At 36.2% G+C, this 24,154-nt stretch overlaps 4 protein-coding genes across 7 annotated transcripts; 2 read left to right on the forward strand and 2 right to left on the reverse strand.

The window, feature by feature from the left end:
• The first annotated feature begins 2,438 nt into the window (after nt 1-2,438).
• LOC119081619 (proteasome inhibitor PI31 subunit-like) lies at nt 2,439-3,739 on the forward strand. Its single transcript, XM_037190668.1, has 5 exons — nt 2,439-2,733; nt 2,802-2,954; nt 3,011-3,148; nt 3,205-3,335; nt 3,399-3,739. The coding sequence occupies exons 1-5, from the start codon at nt 2,605-2,607 to the stop codon at nt 3,661-3,663; spliced, it is 816 nt and encodes a 271-aa protein (XP_037046563.1). The 5' UTR covers nt 2,439-2,604; the 3' UTR covers nt 3,664-3,739.
• Nucleotides 3,703-8,595, reverse strand: LOC119081616 (E3 ubiquitin-protein ligase SHPRH-like). Its single transcript, XM_037190662.1, has 17 exons — nt 8,357-8,595; nt 7,644-8,294; nt 7,308-7,585; nt 6,594-7,253; nt 6,345-6,528; nt 6,189-6,288; nt 5,985-6,129; nt 5,738-5,925; nt 5,462-5,681; nt 5,245-5,404; nt 5,089-5,186; nt 4,882-5,025; nt 4,672-4,824; nt 4,489-4,607; nt 4,167-4,422; nt 3,952-4,109; nt 3,703-3,891 (listed from the first exon to the last, which is right to left on the reverse strand). Exons 1-17 carry the CDS (start codon nt 8,487-8,489, stop codon nt 3,741-3,743), a joined length of 3,798 nt encoding a protein of 1,265 aa, XP_037046557.1. The 5' UTR covers nt 8,490-8,595; the 3' UTR covers nt 3,703-3,740.
• Nucleotides 8,596-8,824: 229 nt separating this feature from the next.
• LOC119081618 (protein tamozhennic) lies at nt 8,825-12,924 on the forward strand. Of its 4 annotated transcripts, none has more exons than XM_037190664.1 (7): nt 8,825-9,042; nt 9,700-9,846; nt 9,906-10,105; nt 10,170-10,349; nt 10,422-10,509; nt 10,570-10,635; nt 10,781-12,924. In XM_037190664.1, exons 2-7 carry the CDS (start codon nt 9,732-9,734, stop codon nt 12,217-12,219), a joined length of 2,088 nt encoding a protein of 695 aa, XP_037046559.1. In that variant the 5' UTR covers nt 8,825-9,042; nt 9,700-9,731; the 3' UTR covers nt 12,220-12,924. The 4 variants fall into 4 exon arrangements, with proteins under 4 accessions (XP_037046559.1, XP_037046560.1, XP_037046561.1 ...); XM_037190665.1 differs by having other exon boundaries at nt 8,829-8,956; XM_037190666.1 differs by lacking the exon at nt 8,825-9,042 and adding an exon at nt 9,091-9,193.
• Nucleotides 12,925-22,207: 9,283 nt separating this feature from the next.
• LOC119081620 (probable cytochrome P450 6a14) lies at nt 22,208-24,127 on the reverse strand. Its single transcript, XM_037190669.1, has 5 exons — nt 23,490-24,127; nt 23,102-23,440; nt 22,792-22,983; nt 22,484-22,729; nt 22,208-22,417 (listed from the first exon to the last, which is right to left on the reverse strand). The coding sequence occupies exons 1-5, from the start codon at nt 24,043-24,045 to the stop codon at nt 22,224-22,226; spliced, it is 1,527 nt and encodes a 508-aa protein (XP_037046564.1). The 5' UTR covers nt 24,046-24,127; the 3' UTR covers nt 22,208-22,223.
• Nucleotides 24,128-24,154: the final 27 nt, after the last annotated feature.

Here is a 24,154-nt window from a genome sequence, read left to right on the forward strand (position 1 = left end):
GTAAAATAAAGTTTTGTACCATTGGTCGATTACAACCAGGGCTGTAAACTTAGGGCCATTTTATTAGATACGCGGGAACACACCACGTCTGATGATTTTACATACAAAAAAATGCAACAACATCACGGCCATCACGGCGATGACAATAATCACAGTAGGTGAATTTTTGTATGAAATCCGCCATGTTATCATCAAAGAAGCAAACTTCGCGAAACGGGGTAATTTTTAAATTCTTTGTTAAGAAAACCAATAAACTGAAAATTCGTACTAAAAAGTTGATTGAGCAATTTGAAGTAACCAGGAAACGTTTATATTTGAAGTTAAGCCAAGTAAAGTCACTAAATTGTTCCAAAAAATTCTAAAATTTGTTGGTGATTTCTCAGAAAAAAAATATTTCGCCTTTGTAAGGTTAGCCAAATGAAGAGATCTATAACTGAAGACGTGAAGATTAATTTTAAATTTACGTATTACCTCAAAGTATGACACTTCGCTCATATGCAATATGCAATTACATTTCCTAATCATGTAAAGCACAGTACTAACGTAAAAGTCCCCATTTTTATTTGGACCCACGGACGTGATGTACTATTACATTTTGTGGACAAAAAGTGCATATGAAAAGAATTACAAAATAGTTGCAGATGGGTTGCGAAAGAGTTGCACGGTAAAAAAAGAGTTGCATCGGATTAGCACGCTGAAAAAAGAGTTGCATATCGAGTGGTTTGCCCATCGTCATCTTCATGAATCATGTAACATCAAGTGAAAAGGAAAATCATGAATCATGTGAAAAGGAAAATTTATGTTTACTAAATATTTCTCCACCGTGTTTGTAGAATGATATAAAAGATGATATATATGATGAGTCGCGGAATGACATGTATTCTCGTAACTCCAAATATTCGTAACTTGACAGTTGCGTGTATAAAATCCCATAATAACTGTCAAGTTACGAACGTATGAGAATTGAGGCCCAGACTACTTTCATTTTCAATCTTTACAATACACAGTAAAAAGGACATACAAAAAATCGGAAAAGGAAACACGGAAAAAGCATAACTTTTAAAAGCAGTAGGCAGTTCTGATTCATATGACCAAGGATCCCGGATCAAGAAGTTGTGTTCTTAGCTTTCGAGCCACCTGAAGTCACCTGCTCAAGTCGATGTTAGAAAACGTTATATAAATTTTATGAATGAACCGCGACTTCTTCTGCGTTTACATGTCCGATGACTGGTGCCAACAACCTATATATACTAGATCAGTGTGGCCATATATGAAGTTATCGATATCTTGCCCGATGTTTTTATTATCTGACAGCTTTGATTTACATCTTCACATCAAGCGTTATCGGCTTATGTCAATAAAATAGAGACATACGCTGATGACGTATTGAAAACGTGTTTTAGATAAAAATATAAATACATCCGGTAAGCCCAGCTTCACAAGTAGCTTATCTTTCTCCAAAATAAATATCTGTGCTTAACACAATTGCAAGTAATTAAGGTCCCCACGCAGTCTGTCAAGGAGGAAACGGAGGCAAAACTGCATGTTTTTTTTACTGCGATTCCAATTTTTTCTTAGATTGAAATAACTGGTCTGACCAGTTATTTTAATTATATTTCCTTCTCTCTATTTATAATAACAGTCTATTCGCGATTTGCACGTTCAACAGATGACAATATTTTCTATGTTGGAAAAATTATGATTTTTATGATCAGAGCGAGAACATAACTTGCCTTGGGGTACTTGTCAAAGTATTTTATTCTCTTTCAACATGTTATACGATGCGAGCGAGTGGACCGAAGATCAGTTTATTATAACCTTGGGGTACTTGCCAAATATTTCATGATATAAGCAAATGACATAAGTATATGTTAAACTTTTGCTCACTACACCGAATTTTGCTCATCGCCGATAGATTTGGAGAAACAAATATAATTCAGACCAATTAAATATTTTAACTTGCCTTGCGGGATGTGTCAAAATAATATATGAAAAAATATTCTGATCATAACAGCCTATTATGCATAGACTGTTATGATCAGAGCGAATATTTATAACTTGCCTTGCTGTATATTTTCATAAAAGAGAATGTCGAAAAGCGTGTTCACCCAGTTAAATTAACCAATGAATGTACAAACCAGGCATGGTCTGTCCATACAAACTGGAGGAAATAGCGAATTCATATAAACAAACTCATCTTTCAATGAAAATCATTGAGAGGTGAGTTTCTTTATATGAAATCGTTTTTTCCTCCGCTCCATACAAATTTTTACCAACTGGTCATTTTTCTCTCTTTTACGCTCTTTTAACGCTTTTAATCCAATTTTTGACATATCTCCCAAGGCAAGTTAAAATACTGGTCTGAAATAATAATATATTTCCTTCTCTCCCATCAATAAAATTTCATATTGTAAACTTCCACGAATGCATGGCCAACTTCAGTGGGCACTTAAAACGTCATTTATGATGAAATAAACAAAAAAAAAACGCTCGGCAGATCCATGAAAAAATAAATATTGCAAAACTGAATTTAAAGTCTCCTTCGAAATTCACAGGCATATTGGTGATCATACCAAAATATTATACAAGTCAACGAAATAGAAGATGGATGGGTGGACATTGCTTTACAAAACGGTCGACAGGGCCATCGATTCAAAGTCCGATGTTTTGGTAGCCGTCGTGCATTGGCAGTTATTACGAGTTGGCATGAAGTGCATTGGAATCGGGGACGATGTACTTAATGACATACGCTTAATCGAACGATTTCTGGTTATTCAATTCTTTTCCAATTCTTTCTTCAGAAAACGTTGTCAAATTCAGACCAAGAATCGGAACTATTACCTGACGGATGGAACATAAACAAAGTCTCGTACGCTCTACGGTATAAATACAACAACGAAGTTTTCGTTCTTCTCGGAACGGTGTTGGAGGACTCTATTGTGTTCAATCTTTTGGTATTACAATTTTCCGCCTATACCTAGTCCACAGTGTTAACCGACAACAATTTTAGAATGGAAAGTCATTGGAAGTGTCCAACGCATCTTTCGTTTTGGATGCAACTGTTGCTTCACTAAAAGGACAGCTCAGTGCTTTAGTACCGGATATCGAGCCCGTCATAAGTCGTTTACAAAAGGAGCTTTTCGAACCAGTAAGTAAATTGCATTACATACGGTTCTGTCGTACTCTGTGACATCGGCATTTTAGGTACTCTCCACGAACAAGAAAACGTCAGAGACTCAAACTGCCCGACCTGTACAGCCGAATGTACCGTTATCCCGTTACCCCGAACCACCTTATGGTCTTTTAGCAGACAGGTCACAGTCACAATCCAGCATGTAAGCAAAGCACGAAGGTATTTCGTCAAGAATCCAGCTCTGATCCACTCTCTTTCGGAACAGATTGCGCGATTTACGCGACATCGGAAGAAATGATCTTGATCCATTGGGAGGTCGATTTGGCAGTGGCGGTGGTATGCTTTTCAATCCACCAGGCTTGCGACATCCACAAAATTTCATGCCCGGAATGCCCGGAGCTCTGCCTGGTGCTCGATTCGATCCGATGAATCCACCGGAAGTTGAGCGACAGCGACAGAATAGTAGAGACTTTGATCATTTTCGTCCACCGGGCGGAGGATCAAGTTTTTATGATGATATGTTCATGTAGATGCTTGCCATCCGATTACGGAGAAATGGATTGAATCGATCGATCAACAATAAAATTTGGATTATGAAATCGTAAATCTAATTTATTTTAGTTAAAGTGAAGAGATCTTTTAAGTTGTCGACGGTGACTTCCTTTGTTTTCCATTTGCCGGTCTTGTCATTGGAAATTGTATTGAAAATGGTTTCCTCAATGGTGTTGAGCACAATGAATCGATGGACAAACGTAGGTCTATCAAAAACAAAAGTGACGTTGACAACATTCCACATCCAAAATATTTGAAATAGTTACTTGGTTTGCCCTATGCGATGGATTCGATTAATTGCTTGAAACTCTTCGGCTGGATTGAGAATTGGCTCTACCAAAAAAACGTGTGTGGCCTCGATCAAATTCAGTCCTTTCGAACCGCACATCAGCGGCAACAGTAGACACGTGACCTTGAGGTCTTTCTGTAAGGCGAGAAATTTTTGACCAACCACGCAATCAAATGTCTATCACCAACTGACCTTGAACTCATTAATACTTTTGTGGAAATTTGTTGACTTAGTTCTAAATTCAATGCTGTTCTCAGCCAGTGCTGATGCCACAACATTCAGTATCGTCTCCCAATGAGAGAAAATGATAATTTTTACGTTGGAATCTTCATTCCGCAATTTTAGCGTTGTCCGGACAATTTCTTGGATTTTTTGAGAATAATGTCCGACAATAACAATCGATTCATCGGTGGTCTGGTCCTTTCGTTTACAGGTGACGAAGTGAATTCTAAAATAATTAAATTTACTGAGCTGTGCTGGAATGTTACGAGTAACAAGGGTTCGGTAGACTCACTCGCTCACTTTCTGTTGATGACGACAGATGCAACATTTGTAAGAAACATTCCTGTTGATTTGATTGTTGCGCAAGAAGCAATCGTCGCAAATGTGATGACCACACTGCAGGACACAGTACTGTTTGGAAAGAAAGGGCAAATTGAATCGTGATTTTAGAGTTGATTTACCCCATTAAATCTACCTTCGTTGTCGGAATCTCTTTGCATATAGGACATGCGTCAGGTTCTTCCTTGTTTTGCAAATGTTTCAGGTATTTCAACACTCCTTGGATTCGAATGAAGTCTAATTCGGCGATTTCCTTATCTTGTCTTAATTCTATGAAGGTGTCATGTACCTACAAGACGCGTATGTTCGAATCGATTCAAGCGGACCGAAATTGAAATCAGCCTACCTCATACTTGGACACTTTCAGTTTCGATTTTGTGGGTTCGTCTTCGAGATCGGGATCATAGATCTGCATGCGGGATTTGCACATTTTTAGTTCATCGTATGCGGCTGCTGAATGGTTGATTTCAACCCAATACTGGCTGTATTTCTGTGAAAATATTTTTTTTTAAACTAACTTGCTGATGCATCTAACAAGCTGCGTCTCACCAACCTTGTATTCATCTTTGATCAATTCAATCACTTGCAAATGCAATTCACCATCGTTAACAATGGTTTCATTAGAGTCTCGCTTGGCAAACGAATAAATTACTGGAAGGAAAAGGAATATTTTAAGAAATGCGAATTTCGAATCCTGACCCATACGTACCACGTAACATAGTTTCCTGATAAGATGGATTCCAGTTTCCAACATTTTCTTTGGCGTCATCGACGAATGTCTTAGAGAAAATTAGACATTCGTACTTTAGAAGGACTTGTTTCACTTGACACAATAGACAAGGTGATGACTTTTTCGGTTTGGGTGCTTTCTGTTAAGAGAGAGATATTGAAAACGTAGCCGGGACAACAACTACGGATGAGCTCACCGTTTCGCCCTCTTCTTCCTTGTTTAAATGACACTCAAAGGCTGACTTAACCAAGAAATCAACCTGTCGAAGATTATCAGGGTCAAGACCACTTCGTGGTTTCAAATTGGCAGAAAAGAATTCAAGTTTCTTAAACCATTTCTGGACTTCCTTTCTTTCTTTTTCAATTTTGTCCAACCATGTTCCCACTACATACATTATTCCGTGCGTCGACGAGACACTAGAATGCATAGAATGTAAAAAAACGAAAAGTTTTTGAATGAGCTGCCCGTATACCTTTCGATGCATGCATTTTGGTAATTACGAAGATCATTGAAAATTCGGTCCATCAATTGTTGTTCGAATTTGCCATTAAAGCCCTGCAAAAACTCAGTCCACCAATTGAATTTGCTGTCCCATGCCTTGTTCGTTAGGGCGATGATTTCAGTTTCTACTTTTTGTTGATGGTCCCGTTCGGCTTGCACCTGTGAACGTGATAAAATTCGTCCTGGATTCATCCTCTACATTGAAGGTCAGTACTTACCAGATTTTTTGAGTTTTCCAAATACTTTTTCTCCAATCTTTCAAGTTCTTTAGTGTACTCATCGACTTTCTCAGTCGAAACATTTTCCACTTCATTGATTTCGAGTAAATTATACAGGGCATGCACTTGTAGCAGAGAATCGACACTGCAGTGAAGATAATGTAAAGATTTTCGTTCGCCAATTAATTTTGACCAAATTCTTACCAAATTGTTTCCGTATAATCTTTCGCCCAGCGAAGGACACTCTCATACATTTTCCTGGCTAAATCAAATTCGTCTTTTATGATGTGCAGCGCCGCTAAACCTGCAGTGAAAATACCATTTCAATGTGGTTCCTCAAAGGGACAAATTACCACCTACCGTTCAGACACGATGTGATCATTCTCAATCGTTCCTTACAATTGATTTCGTTGGTATTCGTCATATGTTTCAGTAGCTCATCGGGAGTAAGCACTTTCTTGACGCCTGGTTCTTGTCTGGATTTTCTCTGGAAAACTGTCGGCACAGTGCAATCTTGTCGTAGTTTGAGTAGTGGGGTCATAATCTACGGTTAAGCAATTGAATTGATGAGTAACGGTTTAACACTGCATCGAGTAGCACATTCTTTACCAATTTTAGCGTTTTTGGATTCATCTTAAACATGGACAAAGATTTGCCCAATTTTTGCGCTTTTTCGAAAAATGCATTTGCACACTGGTTATGCTGATCGGCATAGAAAAATGCTTGCGTATCGCACATGGTGACACTGTGTACGATTTCCGTTTGAGGTGGTAGACCAATTTCTTCCCAAACATTGATTTTACAGGTGCGCCACATAACATTTTTCAAGCACTTGTTGATCAGTTGTTCGACATCGCCTTGACTAAACGACAGCGACAGAGTCTTCCAAACGTTGAAATCAGTGAATGGTTCGTAGTCCAGAAAGTACAACAATCCGTACAAATTATCAATGGACTTTTCGATTGGTGTTCCAGTTACTGCCCAGCGATGAACAGCCGGTAATGACTTGACCATTTTAGAGCAATTGTTTTTCGGCGTCTCAACCATCTGCGCTTCATCCAGTACAACACGCCACCAATGAATCATGGTCAATGGCGATGTCGGAATGATATATTTCCGTTCTGTTGGCATGACGGTTTCCCGCTTGTTTGATTCTGAGTAGTAAATTTCCGACTTCATTATATTGTAATCCGTCAGCACAACGTCGTACGTTTTCAAATCATCTGGACTAATCCAACCACTCTGCTTGATGCCGTTATAGATGAGTACCTAATTGAGGATGCTATTAGTATAAGTGGTACGGAGCGGAAGACACTTTCTCACCCTAAAATTTGTATCGCCTATGTGCTTCTGAATTTCATCTTGCCATTGCATCTTAATTGACGGCGGGGAAACTATGAATGTTGAAGGCGAATGGGTCAATGGTTCGAGCTTCCAACATTCTGGGCAAACGTAATTCACAATCGGTCTCGCTGAATATTTGGCAACGCACACCTCGTGTTGAAAATACAAACACAGTGGACACTGAACCGTTTTTCTTGTACTACCATTAGTGCAGACGCATTTTAGGATCTCATTTTTCTTAAGTTTTTGATGTAATTCTGCGAGAGAAATCTGTCTCAGAATTTGCGTCTACTTCGTTAACAATGTTAAACTTACCCGCTTCCTGATTATTAAAGCCCGTTCTTGCCCAGTTCCGATTTGGGTTGGTGAGTATTAGAGCCAGCATTTCCACAGTTTTACCAAGACCCATTTCATCAGCAAGTATCCCACCGGTGGGAATTTTTAGACCTCCCGGATCACAGTCCATCAACTCAACGGTACGGTAATTGTAATAAAACGTCATGTTCGGAATGGAAGGACATGTTACCGGCACGAACTCTGGCAATGAATACTTTGTTATTTTTTCACGCCGTAGCATCCATTGTAGCGCTTTCGACTGATATGATCGCAACTCTGGCACGAAACATTCCGGCAGTATTGCCTGTTCAGTCAGTTGCTCATTGTCATTTGCATGTGCATCGCTTAACATCGAATATAATTCTGACACCGATGGCACCGAGTTAGTATTTGTGGTAGATTCTTCTGCGTTTTCCTCTCCTTCTTCTTCCAGCTCTTGTGGATCATCGATTATCATTTCATTAGACACATTTATATCGAAAAAACTCTGGATGATTCGATACTTCGAGCGAATGTTTTTGGCTTGTTTTTTACTTAGCCAGGGTTGAAAGAACAAGCCCAAATAGACATTGTCAGCGTCGTAATGGAACGTAATTTGCTTAAAACAAAACTCCGGCGAACATCGAACATCTACAAAGAGAAACGACCGAGCATTAGAATGTATCTAATTCGATATCACCTGTCTATCGTACCTGATATCAGTCTCGCAACATTCAAGTTCATTAACAGTTCGTACTTAATTCTCTCGTGTGTGATTGAGGTGCCCAATTGAGGATTCCTTTCATTTCTCGCGCCCACAACTCCAATGCAATATTCATTCAACATTATCGGTTAATTGAATTAAAAACGAACACGGAGGACTCTAAAAAAAACATACAACTCCTAAACAACAGAGAGGTTAAGATGAGAACATAAACAGAAAACTTTGTATTGTATACAAGTAAATGATGCAATGTTGTGAATGTGATGTTTACAATTCATTTTTTAATGTTGAGCAGGCAGAGCGATGATATTTATAAGTTTTGCGGAAATATTTGAATTGAAAGTGATCTTCTCCACTTCACATATGTAAATATGTAAACCATGCGAATCAAGGTTTATTTTTGTAACCTTGATGTGTAAACCGTGAATGTAAAACTTTTTTTTTGTACTGTCCGTACTGTCACAGTTTGACATTTGTCAAAAGAAAATAATGTGAAACTTCATCTAATCCAACAAAATTTTATCATTTAAATGGCTAAAATATCAAGTTAATCGCAATTTCGTGTATTTGTTAGATAAATTTAGTTAAAGTACGAATTTTGTTGATTATATCAAAAGGGCCACTGGCCAAAATAGTATTATTGTACATATTCGTGTGTGTGATCTAATTTCCTAGGTTTTGGCTGAGATTTATTTTCGATATAATTTTTGTTTTTGAATTTATTATTAGATTTTCTTCTAATTTTAATCAGCATATGGTGTTGTTGATTGACTGACTTTTCGATTAAAACGAAAGTCGAGTGCGTTGAGCGCTTTGTGTTGAAACGGTCGGTACATCCTACGGGCTAATTGCATTTATTACTACACTATGGTGTAACTACACTGTATACAAATTCCATTCCTTTTTTATTGTTTTCCGTGTGCACTTTAATTTGTTTTTCTGTGCAGTTGACCCGATTTAACCTTATGAATCGCTTGCAAAATAGCTTGACACATCGATACTGATGTAAAGGGGAAACACTTTGATGTGATGACTCAACTTAATGTCTTTGTTGATATGAAATTGTAGTTTAATTCAAGGTCGTTAAGTAATGGGAACGATGTAATGAGGCACGCATAATAACGAAGTGTTTTTCATGAAATGAATTTTTACGGTGAGCTTCGGTATATTTCTGTGGGATACATTCGCAAGTAGCTCAAGGACCGAGTGCCCATCTTTCTGATTGTTTCAACCAACAGTTTCTCCTTGTAATTTTCCTACTTTTTGAAAGTTATTTTGAAGAAATTCGACGAATTTTTTGACCAAATTATCAAAACTAATCCAATTTTCCAGGTTTCAAACTTTTATTACTCCGACTTGATGAAATGGAATTCGAAAAATCTCAGACACTGTGGAACACACTGTACAGCTTGCATTGGGATTACTTAGAAACGGAGGAAAACAGTACCGAACTGCTGCTGAAAAAGGACAAACTCAAATGTACGAAACATCCATCTTAGCTCAAGTGGAGAACGTAACGATTCAATTCTCATTTCCAGCTTGCATCCAAAATTTTCTATCGATAACGCCACCGGATCGAATATTCTATTTACCGCAAACGAAAGATGTATTACGAGGTTCCGTGCTGAAGCTGAAACAGTTTGCAGCATACGAAGCGTCAATTGCATTCGATGCTATCGCTCAGTACGCAAACAATTTGCTGACGAAGCCATGGCGGACTGAATACAAAATCATCAAGGTGACCACTCGGAAGGACAATTTTTGTTCCTGATTTTTGTTCAATTTCCTATCCATCTTCTTAGACACATTCTGGTTTCTATCAACACAAAATCAAATCTCAACTGGTCGACGTTGATGAACTGTTCATCGCAATGGGATATGTTAAATCTCAGAACCAAACATTGCTGTTCGATGGTCCGATATGTCCTGACCAGTTGGCCAATGTATCACGAGATTGTATGATTGCATGCGAAGAATGTCTGGTAAGTGATTGGGTCTTTTTTCGGTTGATCGAATTTGTTTTGACTTTGGCCCGTATTCATCGCCAATTACAGATTATGCATAGATTGTACTACGGACTACAGGACAATAAGATGAATGTCACCTGGACAGATGTTTATAAGTTTAGAGAATCATATCTCGGTAAGTTCTGTTTGCTCTGTGTGTTCTGAAGGTTCCTAATTTTTCTTTTTTGAAAAACAGGCGACGAATATCAATCTTCAGCAGGCGTGCAACAAAAGAAATATAAGGACAAAATGATCACACCAGGTGAGTACAATTTGTCCATAAAAAAAGGTTACCGACCAAGAACCCGGTTTGTCATTATTTTGTTGTTCAACGTTTGACTCGCCTGCAACACATCCCCGTGATACGAATCTTCAACATTTCATTTAAAATTGAAAATACTTTCCAGATCATTTCATCAGTCAAGTTCCTCACCAACGATGCAACTGCAATGTTGTCAATACAATGCATAATCCCCAATGTACACCATGCCAGTATAACAACTACCAACCGATAGCAAATAGTGAATGCATAAACCATCATCCACCCATAAACCATGTCAACTGTTTTCAACCGCATTACGATCATATATCACATTTACCCCACTCAAGGTCAATGGACCAATACACCGGCCATGTTCCAATCAGTCACGGATTTTTCCGACATTCTCTTGACCATTCAATTGCCAATGACACCGTCGATGGCCATCAGAGATATGCAAAACAATTTGTACCGTACAATCACATGTATCCACCGGCGGCGATCGCATCGAATTTCTACAATAATCATTTGAATCATTGTGATGGAAATGAATATGGATCAATATCTGCAGCGAATCGTCCGCAAGGTGCAAACCTTACGAGCAGTAGAATTTCGCCACGAAGCTATGATCAACCGGCCAAATACGACGATCATTCGAGCATGAGCTTCTATCCACCCAGTCGTAACTGTGAGGAGGATTTAATTAAATTTGAAGACAGTCAAAAAATGACGGCGAAAAGTGATCGCACTTATGGTCACTCAGATTTATCATACGAATTCAACAATGCTCAGTACACCGATCAATTGAGGAAAGCAGATAGTCAATTCAATCGACCGGTGCAGGGAATATCGTACGCAAGTACATTGAAACAAAATCAACATTTCGACAGTAAGCCAATCGAGCAAAAGATGCGACAAATGGAATTGAGCAATGGTGGAATTAAACCACCGAAAGAATTACGCGACGTGGACAAAAGTTTGGATCGCAAAGAATTGCGCACCAACGAGCAGAGGCGAATTAAAAATAATCAAATTCTAGCTGGCTATGAAATTGACGATCAGGTGTCCAGAGACTCCAGAGCTTCAGACTTCGACAGTACGGACTACGCATACGACGAGGACAATGCTAAGGCGAGCCGAAACAAGGATGGACAGGGTTCAATGGAAGAATGGAGCTACGTTTACAATGGCATCAAGAAGAATAGCCAAAATAATGGTACCGCTTTCCAAGATGGTTTCAACGGCCACGACAAAGGCAACGGCACAAAGAGCCTTGTGAAAAAAAGTAAAGAGCCCCAAAGTGACGCGATTGCAGTGAAGAGTGTGATGAAAGAATCCAAGACAAAGGCAAATCGAATACGGCCGACGAATATCAATATTGACGAGCATGATTTGCATAAAAATGCGGCGAAAAAGCCACAGAAAAATGGTCGAACTGTGAATAAATCGCCAGTGATTGTAAATGAGTGGAATTGTGAACATTGTACATTTATCAATACCGGATCGGCGAACATTTGCTCAATGTGTTCGAAAAGTAAAAATTTCCACGATCGGCCATCGTCAAAGTCAACAGCTACCCCAGTGTAGGCTAGCGGACTGATTATCAAATACTTAAGTGATCCCCATCAACAATTAGCGAAAAGATGATTTGAATGTTGTTACCTGATCGGTTATTTGAACTTTGCAAACCGTTTTTCGTATTTTAGACTCAAAATGTCGACCCAGCGGCAGTTTCTTTATGTTTTGTATTTTTGAAGAAATTTTTTACAATATGAATTCAAACTACTGTTCGTTACTCTCTGTTTATAATTAGTCTTAGTGTCTGTGACTCAATTACAAATCATTTTCTTCAAACTTAATTTAGTGTGCACCAGAGGTCCTATGTAACAAGCAAAAGAAAATTTCGCTTATTTATGTTATCCGTTCCAGCGAATAAATATGTATGAACTTAAATTTTGCATAAGCTGTCCGGATTATCCGGAGAAATCCTTGAAATTTATTTTTTCTGACAAATTGGCTGTCAAGCTTTTTGTATTCTTTCAAAAAATCAAGTGTTTGTGGCTCTAAAAAATTTGGTTTATTTTTTATTGGTTTATGGCGAACTACAGGCAAACAATCGTTTTAAAAATGACTAAACCAGAATGTGAATGTGAACAGAGAAAAAAATCATTTAAAATTGTTAATTAAAAAAATCAATAAACTTCCCGCCTTACTGTAGAGTTATAGACGTAACAATAAAATGCATAAGAATTTACAAAGCCAAATACATTTGGTGAATTTAAACAGTGACAAGAAATGTACATCTATTACCAATGTAAGTTTTATAAATATTACAGACAAAAACCTGATGTGATCGACCGATTGATTGACGACAAAAAAAGGGGGCTCAATTTAAAAACTTATACAAACGAACGAAAAGCGATGACGTGCCGTTCCTGCAAATGAAATTTTCAAGGTTTTTCTTTTCGTATTCATTATAGCAATTAAATTTGACATATGACACACCTTGTATTCGATAGTAATATTAGGTTATGCGGCTAGGGAACATAGTTTAGCTGTATGGTTGAAAGTTTGAAATCACAGGTGCAGGTAAAGATTTCACACACGTCAAATAGGGCATTTACTTCTGCTTTACATTGCCACTGATCTACTTTTTACGAGATTTGGAAACATAATTTTGATAACAATTTCACTGGGATGAATTTATTTACTCCAGTAGTGCGTATGCTTTTTTTTTGCTAGATGTGTACACATACACCCGTTAACACATATGCAGATAGCAGATATAATCGTTTTCCAATGTTTCCTTATAATCCTAATCCTCTTACCTTTTGGTCTTCAGATCATCTCTTGAGCATGAAAAAACTGGCTTAGGACAATCTTCCTGATTCATTCGAATTAATTTTATTGAGTCGGTTTTGCATCAGTGTGATGCTCTGGCTCATTTCTATACTATTGTTTTCACAAAATATGGTTTTATTGGTAATCATTGGACTCTATGGAGGAACAAGGGCACACAGAATATTTTCTTAGAAAAAAGAAAGGCCGCAATTTTGACCATAGAGTCATGCTCGAAAATTGACATGATACCGCTGACATTCAGGATATTTTAGGGAATTTAAAATCAGGAAAAATTACCAGGAATACTAAAATTTAGCAAGAATTAGGTTCCAAACAAAATTTTTTTTTATTTTTCTTCGATGCAGAACATTATTATAAGATACTTTGCTTCGTATTATATGCCAAAAAAATGTTTACTTTTTTTTATAGACCATTTTGAAAACCCAAAAAATAACGAAAAAAACGAATTGACGAAACGAAATACACTCCGGAGTGTATTCCGATTCGAATTTTCATGATTTTTTGCGTGTTCAAAGTGTTCTATAAAAAAATTACACATTTTTTTGGCATATAATACGATGCAAAGTATCTTATAATAATGTTCTGCACCGAAGAAAAATAAAAAAATATTTGTTTGGAACCTAATTACCTAAAATTTCCGAATTTTGGTACATTTCTGGTGAATTTTAGTAATTTTAAATTCCATAAAATTGGGTCCTGCTGGCATTAATTTATAGAAAATGTTATCTAAATTTTGGAACTCAGAGAAATTGCAGAATTTTGTAGAAAAATCTATACAAATTCCTCAAAACTTTCAAAATTCTAAAAAATTTCAGAATTTTCTAGAATTCCTAAAAATTTCTAAAATTCCTAAAATTTTCTAGAAAAAATCTATAAAATAGCAGCACCACCATGTCAGCTGTCCAGTGTAACTCTACGATTTTGAGTAGGTATTTTTTATTGAGCACCTAAAACGTTCATGATCATTTCGATGAATATACAAATCATGCTAAAATTAAATTGTTACATCGATAGAAATTCTAGTCCTGAGATTTTAGATGAGAGTTAAATTATAAAATTATATTTAGACTAAAAAAAAATGGAAAGAAAGTTATATAAGAAAGTAATAATATTACAGTTTTTATATTACTACCACTAAAAATCTATTAGAAGTTTTAAAAATCTTTAAAATAAAATTTAAAAAAATCTAAATAAAAAGAAATCTAAAATTGCCAACAAAAATGGCCCCTAAAATTGTTATAAACAGAAAATATATCATATTTAACTCAAATTCAATTTTATTCAATAAAATTTTTATTTTTATTTTTTCTTAAAAAAAATCTATTTTTTGTCATCGTCATGTTTCATTTGTTAATAGAATTGAGCATATATTGTTGATTATAATTATTATTATTTGCTTGGTTCAACCATATTCGTTGTGTATAACCTGTATAATGAAACAAAGTTAAATAAATCACGTAAATTAAAAACAAAATTAAATAAAAATAAATAAAAAAAAGAAAATGAGAAACGAGTTCATTTTAATCATTCCTGCATGTTCGATATTGAATTTATAACGATCATCGCAACACCGATATGGATTAAAAATAGAAACCTTCGTATACAGAGTGCTGATTATCACTGAAAGTACAAAACACGTATGGTCGTCCATACAAACCGGAGGAAATGGCGATTTCATATAAAAAACTCACTTTTCAATGAATTCGGTTCGGGAACTAGACGGTTTCTGTGATTTCTTTCGGTTCTTTTTTTACTGGGGATTCAAATCATAGCCAAATATAGCGACGACAATACGAAAAAGGCATTACTAAAGCTGTTGCAAAATTTGGCTTCATTTTTTCAGTAGATGGTTGGGGACTAAGCTAGTTTAAATGGAAGAAAGTGTTTGAACAAATTGCATTCACCTCAATTTGTCGTAAAACTTGTAGTATTCCTAAGAGCCCAACCATAAATGCTTTTGAGAACTTCAAAAAGTTTGCTGATAACTCGCCAATTTTAAATAGAAATTTTTTGCACTCACACTCTGTCATTAAAAACCATCGAAAGTTCAAAGCAAGATTTTTGAAGATGTCTCATCATCACCACTCAACGTGTAACGTTTTTACTGTAAACGCAATTTTATCTGGATTTTCATCTATGGTTGTACAATCTAACGAGATTCGTCAAGAGTATTAATCGATATATTTCTCAATTAAAGTTTCGGTTGTTGTACTGTCCCCATATTTCAGCTATATATGGGTAACTCCAGGGTTAGTTGCGTTACAAATTTCGTCATTTCTGAGGCATAATGTGAGCTGTGTTGGCTATGTCTTGTGATAACAAATCAGTCTATAAATTTTCTGATACTCAGGAGACCCAGTGCTTTCATGCCAACAATTTTTAGCCTGCGAAGTGTGACTTGTGTGATCGAAGAAGTCGGCAGTTAGTTGCGTTACATGTTTGTGACTTTTCGAAATATTTTCGAGACGTTATGCCAATGACCTCATATTGGTGTCAAACTACGCGTCTTGTCAAAAGCTTTCAGCAAAAATAGAAATAAAATAGAATTTTCAAAAATTCGCTGAAAACAAGCATACATTTTTATGATGGTATCTCCTCGAGATTTTCGGCCACCGACCTAATATGGGGCTTAAACGGTCAACAGCTTTCAAGGAAAAAAATGTTTACTGAAATCGGTTTTCATTTGGTGAAAATATTTCGAAAAGTCTCAAATTAGCTGGAATAACCTATATACCAGATTATGAGTCGTCCCGTCGAAATATGATGTGCATGAATTACGATTTGTAAATTTCACTTTATAGGTCTTACGAACTGACATTCCCCCGAATTATAATTCCAACTGCCTATAGTTTCCCGAATAACGATTCCCGTCAAGTTACGATTTATCGTAAATCGGGCGTACGGAGGTTATTCCTGATGCTAACCGCTGTCTAATGTATATCGAGCCGAAGCGTAGATGAAGTGTACCATGTTTGTGCTTTATATTAGAATTTCCCTAAGGCTCATGTGCACGGTTCAATTAATTTTTGGCCAATCTTAAAAGTCACTCCCATCAATTAGAACATGTCTTCTGATGATTTTTTACTCAAGTCATTGCTGATCCAAAAGTAAATCAATTCAAAAATTCTAAACTTCTAATTAATGAAACTCTTACGATGTTAATGATACAGTTCATTTTATGTTCCAATGCCAACAAAAAGCCATTATAAAGGACATAATGCCAGCGTTCATTCGTTCGAAAAACATTTTCAGCTGCAATTAATTACGGATAAAGGGCAATTACAATAATCAAATCGAAACGTCCAGTATTAGTGAAATAATTTTAAATTGAAAGGGATCAACAAAATTTTTATGTTCGTTCCCGTTCAACCAATTAAACTTTTTTTTCGTATATTGAACGTTAATTCCAAAGAAATTCTTTAAGTCCATTCATTTTTGGAACATTTCTATGTCTCTATTGTATATGTTCCCAGTCTTCCAGTTTCCCCCATATAATTACTCTGTTCTGTCTTGTAATAGGAATTATTTTCGTCGCCATTCACCACACAATATGTTGTTATTTTCATCAAAAAGAGGTACTCAAACATGGTAAAATATAAATTTTAATGAATCATTATCATGCTTTTGTAAATTGGCAAAATGTTACATGAGAGGACCTGTAAAATTACTGATTCAAAGACCTGATTCAATAACGCGAAATACAAAGTAAAAGTGTGTTGAAGACGTTGCGCAATGAGATACTATTTCCAGTATGTCTAAAATTTCAATAAAATTGCAAATTGTGATAATTACAATTTATAACTATAAAAGCAACCAGAAACTGTATGGTTAGTGTTGGTCTATCTAGAGCTGAAATATCGTTCATTTCCGGCTCACTATAGATAAAACGTTGTCTACAACTTATTCTAAATGTTTTTTTTTTCGAATTTTATTCCAACCCGAGGCGGAGGCTCTTATTGGCTAAAAAAGTTATTTAGGGTGCAACTATATTTGAGTTTATTTATTTATTTATTATATTATTATATTATTATTATATTATTTTATTTGAGTTATAGTTATTTATTTACCGAGAGCTCCCTAGGAGTCAAAGGCACTTTCAAAAAAAAATTTCGAAGCTTGGGTGGGTTGTCGGAGGTGACCGAGAACATTCACTTTTCTTATGGAAATTTCTAGAAAGTTAATTAAATGTACTTTTGGGGCAAATAGGGTTTTACGGGGTCTTGGAAGCATCTACGATGAAAATTGAGAAGTAGAAGTGTGTAGATGTTTTTCGCCTGTCGAAACAATAGGGGAGAAAATAGATATTTCCTCCTATGAACTGTCATCAGACGAAGCGTCAACAAAACAGTATTTTCTCATGGCCTTTTGAGTGGAGAAAATAAGGCTAATCACGCCTCACATATGAAAAGATATCTTATAAACTAAATGTTGGGTGATGTCGCAGTTTTGTTAAGAGGAGCTTTTAAATCGTGACTCTCAAATCACCTCTTTGGGTTATTATAACAAAGGATTATGATTTTGCATTTATTTGATTAAATTTTCTCTATCATAATTTTCATAATTCATTCAATCTTCCGTCATCGCTTGAATATCCCTAACCTTTTTTCGGTAAAGGAGTAATAATATTCGTCGATCTTCCCATATACACCACTGTCATCCTTACATTGAATTTGGATAAAAGAGGAGAAAAAAAAATAAATAACGAAAGGGTCACACTAATAAATTAACCGTCTGAACCCTAATAAATATTACTTCTTTATAATATATAAAAATCAAGGTTTGATTTGTTCAATAACGAGAGTGACGATTGACGGCATAATAACAACACATTGTCAAGCACCCTCAATTCCCCAACGCAATTGTAATAGTGGTGATTTCATTAGAATGAAGAAAAAAATGCGTCTCATTCACAAGTCAATTCAATTTTAGCTAACTGATTTCATGACCTCGTCTTATGAAAGTCAAATAAATTGCGTATTACAGGATGATGGAACATTATATACGTATGTATACGCACTGCCACTCTTTCTCGGTTGACTAAAAGACCATCTAAAAAACACTTTAGTTTATGGCATTGGGTCTTATGATCCAATTTGTTGAATAAGTGTCTAGAGATACTTGCACTTGCTTCGTCGTTTCCATTTCCTACTTTTATTTTCTTCGTTACACATTAAGAAACTTCTTTTGAAATGACCTACTTCTTATTTTATGACGTATAGGATTATCTTACTATTCCAAAGGCCTTCGTATCACACAGGGCATATCAATGTGTCATATTAACATGAATTGTGTGCGAACTTTATTGTGCACCAGCCGTCATGACCTAATCTAATTTCGTCAAAAAATATTGTGAACGAAGAAAATCGTCGACTGAATTACATCTGATTTGACATGCGATATAATTTCGGAATATTTTCTCATTTTTTCACCGTCCGTTTTTTGATGGCCAACATGTATGATGTTTTTGAGATGTCGAAAACGAAATGTGAAATCCCTTTGATTTCATTAAATTGTGGTGTTTGTTCTTGTTGCGTATTGGCTTACTAGTACCATGAGTTACAGGTTGTGTGGGTGTGATTGTGATATCCTTTTTTATATTCCGCAATAAGTACCCCAAACTTACAGCTTGAAAAGGGTAGGTTACATCGGATGCTGCGGAAGTAATACATTACAGTTTTGTGATAAAAGCTTGTTTTTGAGCAACAAGCCTCGGTAACAGACTTTTTAACAAGTGTAGAGTTCGTATATCAGAGCTGAAGGCAAACACTTTCGCATCATTCAACGTATTCTGTTCCACTACCAAATGAACCAAAAATATGCCACATCATTTTCGAAGGGTGCAAATTTCTATGCAATGTTCAACTTTTGCATGAAGCAGGCAGTGGTAGTAGATTAGGTTTACTAATCGTTATACAAGATATCAAATTATTTAGCGTGTGCAGTATGCTTGTTCACTTTACGAACGAGGTAAAGGGTTTTCTCCAGTGAGTGAATGGCCCTATTACCTCACTAGTGAAGTAAATTTACATTTACAATAATGTGTTACAATTAAGCATATAAACCATAACTCGACGAACGACTTTGAAAACTTGTGTCATTATCTTTTCAAACATCTCTGAAAACACTCAAGGTTTTGTACAGGCAGCAAGGCCGATTTGTAAAGAACTTTAGCATTTTTTAACAATAACGATAAGTTACAAAAATGACGACCTGTCAAAAAATGGCAATGATTGTGAATGCATGTGCATACTAATAAAATTTCTTATAGAAGCGCGTCTGGATCAATAATTTATTGTAGATCTAATTTGTGAGAATTTAGATGGAAAAAATCTATTCGTTTTGAAAAGCCGTATTTATTGATTTAATAGTGCCATTTTCCGAGTACAGGTTAAATCAACGCACTTCATTGAATTGCCTTGGTTAAACGAGTATTCAACTTTTAGTGAGTGCTGTTTGTTGTTCAATATCACAATATAGAGTAAATGTACATGTAACAACAATATTCCGGGTGGATAGGCGATAATAGTAGATTACATTGGATGCGGAGGAAAGCATTCATTACATGAGGGATCAATTTGTGATACGAGCCGAACTCACAAGTGTGTTTTTAAGCAATGAGGTTGCGAGGTATGCAACTACACGAGTCAAAATAACAGTTTCCAAACAGAGTAGCTTAAAAGCACACGAGAGAGTTCGAAAGTAAAATATTGCTAAGACCAATATGGCCGACGCGTTCAATTCCGTGCTTTTTATTATTTTTGTTTTCGAAAATTTTAAATCAATTTGCTCATGTATGTGCTTTCTACTTATTTACTCAAGCCACAAATTTATGGTATCACCAATGAAACAACAGATATTTCGATTGCAGCGTTCAAAAATTCAAAACAATATTTCAGATGATGCATTTTTTCTGTGAAAGAAGAACTTTCCTTCACTTGGGACGGAAGAGCTTTCCCTCACTTGGTAGGGAAAGAGCTTTCCTTCACGGTCACATAAAGGTCCCTCATGTAATGACCACTTTCCGTGGGAGGTAAATGTACATGTAACAACAATATTCCGGGTGGATAGGCGATAAATATATTTTTTTCAGCTCAATGTCTACATTGATATTTCCTAAAATTGACGATTTTCATTTCTTTCAAAATACCAATTTTTACATGTGATAGCTCGTTGGAAAAGTCTCGATGAGTGGTAGTAAATAGGATAAAATTCTAATTGCGCTACAGCGCTTCATAAAACGCTACAAATAAATACTATTTTTAACGAGAATTTCCTCAAATTTCATCTGAAAGATTTTTTAAGAAACGGATGTTGTTTAGAAATGCATCGATGAGCTGTGTCACCTACGATAAAATTTGAAGAAATTTCAGCTCAGGGAAGAAAACTATTTGCAAAAAAGGGCTCAAAATGGCATGTCAAAAAAATCCTAAAATTCATCTACAAGTGTTCACACTGGAAAGACATTATCAGGAAATATGGAAATGGATAAAACTAAATCGGTATCGGGTAATCTGGCACAGCACATGAAGCAAAAATATGACATTCTTAAAGTCCATTTTTCACAATCTCGCTCACACAAAAATGCTGTAAATGTTTGTTAGCTCTGTCATCAACTTAATTATCCTTTTTACGAAATTTTAGTGAAGTAAAATTGTGTGCGAATTCGCCTTTTACGCAATTGAAAATTGCGTTATTTTTGCACCGTGTGCCAAACTACCCCACGCATCGATGCATTTACTGTAGGGATGTGCTTATCTTCTATAAATTAAGGTAGTCTACATAAGACTTTCGAATGTTGCTCTGATGAAAAAAGAGTCTTTCAATACTAAATAAACATTCATTTTGATGCTAGCGATGCGAAAATTCTTATTTTGTCTATGAAGCGTTGTGAAAATGTCATTCTGACAGGCAAAAAATCCACATTTTTGTGTATTTTGAAGAAAATAAAATAAATAGCGTGTTTTGAACAGCCATTTTAGGTGAGAAAATAATCAGTTTCTTCCCTCCTTTAAAATTGCGGGTCAGCCATATTGGGTGAGGAAATGATCATTTTCTTACCTTAAATGGCTGTTCAAAACACGCTTTTCATTTTTTTTAATTGGACAAAAATGCGGATTTTTGGAAACCGCAAACATGACAAACGTTGTGTTCACCTACAGAAGAAACAGGAAATTCCACCTTGAGCGAATTGCAGCTCTCGCATCGCTCTGGCAGCAAACTTTCGCTCTTGGTGTCATTTCCTACTTTCTACCCTTGGTTTGCAAATAACTATTAACGTTCAGCTCTTTTTGAGATTCTACAGTACACTTTAAGTTAAAGAAAATATTAAAATAATGCCCTGAAGGGTGAAAGTTGGTCCATTCCCGCAGGACTAATGACTAATGAATCGAAATGATAAAATATTGATCCGGACGCGCTTTTCAACTAATAATCACAAAATCAATTTGAGGTATTCTCATCATATGTTATGCACTTGTTTGTTCTGTAGTGAAGGATGTCCATAGGGTGTCGAGGAAGCAGCCGTCCATCGTTGAATATTGCATTACAAAGTGAATAGATTTTTTCCAGCTGAATGTCGCTAGATTCTCACAAATTAGATTATAAATTGCAGTAAAAGAAAACCGGCTTGATATTTCCATGACAGTTCGGAAAGACAAATATTTGTTATAAAGCAAAATGTATATCTTGATAAAGATGATCATAAAACGCACACCCAGTTATAAAAATATTTATTTTTGAATTTCGTTAATTTTCTCTAATTTTATCCAGATGCCGCCTTCGTTGGATAAAATGTTTTGCTTTTTGGAGAAGTTTATGCCGTTCATATTCGATCCCAACGATAGCTTAAAATTCAATAAAGTTTTAGCTAGCCCAATTCTGGCCTGCATCATTCCGAATCTTAGGCCGATACACACTCTGGGTCCTTCAAAAATGGAACGATTCTGGTTAGTTACGAAGTACAAAGATTCGATATAAGTTCAAGTGCTACCTTCGCCAAACGGAAGATATGAATACGGATGTCGTTTTGACTCCTCTTCTGGTAGGAACCGATCCGGGTTGAATCGCTTTGGATCTGGATAGACATCCGGATCATGGTGTATTGCGTAAACTGGTATGTAAACTGTAGAGCCCTTCGGAATCAGTTGCAATTTATTACCATCGTTATCCTTAACCCAGTAGTCTTCGGTCGCTCCTCTAGTTAGTGTAGCCAATGGAGGATATTTTCGAAGGGCTTCTATTAGGGATCAAGGATAGGTGTGAAGCAATGGACAACAAATTTTCCAATCAAACGTTTACCCTTAAGCACCTGATCCAGATATTTCATTTCGAGCATCGCATCGTAGGTAAATTCACCGTTGTATTGTTTTAGAACATTCTTGACCTCATTTCTGATCTTTTCTTGAATCTCTTGGTCTTGCGATAATTCATATGAACAGAACGACAACAATGTTGACGATGTTTCAAAGCCGGCAATGAAGAAGACAAATGCTTTTAAGAGAGGAAGAGGAGAGACAGATAGAGGGGTGAATGTATTTTCAATAATAAATGGAAAGCATTCGGAAAAATTGAACGCTTCAAATATTTAAATTTGTAAAATTTCACTAACCTTGAGCGGCAATTTCGTTCTCAGTGATGGTACTTAATTCCGTATTCGAGCTATTTTTTAAATCAATTAACAGGTGCATGAAATCCTTTCTCCCAACTTTGTTCAGCTCCCTATAGGCTACCGTCTCCTTGACTATCTTTAAGAAAAATTCAGCTGGCTTATCCGGAAGTTGTTTGATTCCGAAATAATTTGCCCACTCTTTCAATTGAATTACCAGCAGCTGGAGGCCCATTGATCGTCTGGGTTCTTCAAACACTTGTCGACCCATCTCCCTGAACAGGGCATCTTTGTCATTTAGAGTGTTACATTCTAAGCCGAATGCACAGCTTCCGATGACATCTAAAATCAAAAGTAAGCCAAAGTAAGGTCGACATAAGGTATCATTTACCTGTGGTATACCGTGCCCAGTAGTTTTTCAATTCGATTTCTGCGCATTGATTTGCCGACTCATTTACGACCGTATTCAATCGTTCACTCAGTCTCTCTCCGATTTCCAATACTGTGCTGAACATGAATTTCATTTTACCCGACGTAAATGTGGGTGTTAACTTCGTCCGTAGATTTTTCCATTTGGTCCCATCAATAGCAAACAAATGCGCTGACAATGGATCATCTTTTTCGTTGTGGTAGAAATGACGTTCTTGAAATACAGAAAAGTCTTTTGACATCACACTTTTAACCAGATCCAAATCAGTTAGCAACACGACTGGACTCAAAAAGAAGTAAAGTCCAACGAATGGGCCGCGATGTTTATTTTCATTGTAAAATTTCATCAACATTTCGCAAAGGTGAAACTTTTTGCCAACATCTTTGAGATTTCCGTAAGGAAAAACTGGTTTAACGAAGGGAACATTGTAGCGTTGCCAAAATGAGAATTGTCTTTTAATGAAATAATAAGACACAGCTAGCACCGATAAGAATATTAACACTATACTTGTTTCCATGTTGAAGGTTCACATCCAACTGCGATTGTATTATTAACTTAACCATATTTACATTGAAAACAGATATGGAATGCTGATATAATTACAAAAGTTTTTGTCAGTGAATTTT

Source organism: Bradysia coprophila, unplaced genomic scaffold (assembly GCF_014529535.1).
Source record: "Bradysia coprophila strain Holo2 unplaced genomic scaffold, BU_Bcop_v1 contig_358, whole genome shotgun sequence".
NCBI classification, from domain to species: domain Eukaryota; kingdom Metazoa; phylum Arthropoda; class Insecta; order Diptera; family Sciaridae; genus Bradysia; species Bradysia coprophila.

Excerpts from the sequence above, each read along its gene's own strand:
- LOC119081620 (XM_037190669.1), bottom strand. The coding sequence starts at position 24,045 with ATGGAAACAAGTATAGTGTTAATATTCTTATCGGTGCTAGCTGTGTCT. Across the intron at positions 22,984-23,101 it reads GAACGAAATTGCCGCTCAAG|CATTTGTCTTCTTCATTGCC; the intron begins GTTAGTGAAATT and ends CTCTCTTAAAAG. Across the intron at positions 22,730-22,791 it reads TCTGGATCAGGTGCTTAAGG|AAGCCCTTCGAAAATATCCT; the intron begins GTAAACGTTTGA and ends GATCCCTAATAG.
- LOC119081619 (XM_037190668.1), top strand. The coding sequence starts at position 2,605 with ATGGATGGGTGGACATTGCTTTACAAAACGGTCGACAGGGCCATCGAT. Across the intron at positions 2,955-3,010 it reads CTATTGTGTTCAATCTTTTG|AATGGAAAGTCATTGGAAGT; the intron begins GTATTACAATTT and ends CAACAATTTTAG. Across the intron at positions 3,149-3,204 it reads AAAAGGAGCTTTTCGAACCA|GTACTCTCCACGAACAAGAA; the intron begins GTAAGTAAATTG and ends TCGGCATTTTAG.
- LOC119081616 (XM_037190662.1), bottom strand. The coding sequence starts at position 8,489 with ATGTTGAATGAATATTGCATTGGAGTTGTGGGCGCGAGAAATGAAAGG. Across the intron at positions 5,926-5,984 it reads TGGAAAACTCAAAAAATCTG|GTGCAAGCCGAACGGGACCA; the intron begins GTAAGTACTGAC and ends TCACGTTCACAG. Across the intron at positions 3,892-3,951 it reads CATCGCATAGGGCAAACCAA|ACCTACGTTTGTCCATCGAT; the intron begins GTAACTATTTCA and ends TGTTTTTGATAG.
- LOC119081618 (XM_037190663.1), top strand. Across the intron at positions 10,106-10,169 it reads CTGAATACAAAATCATCAAG|ACACATTCTGGTTTCTATCA; the intron begins GTGACCACTCGG and ends CCATCTTCTTAG. Across the intron at positions 10,636-10,780 it reads GGACAAAATGATCACACCAG|ATCATTTCATCAGTCAAGTT; the intron begins GTGAGTACAATT and ends AATACTTTCCAG.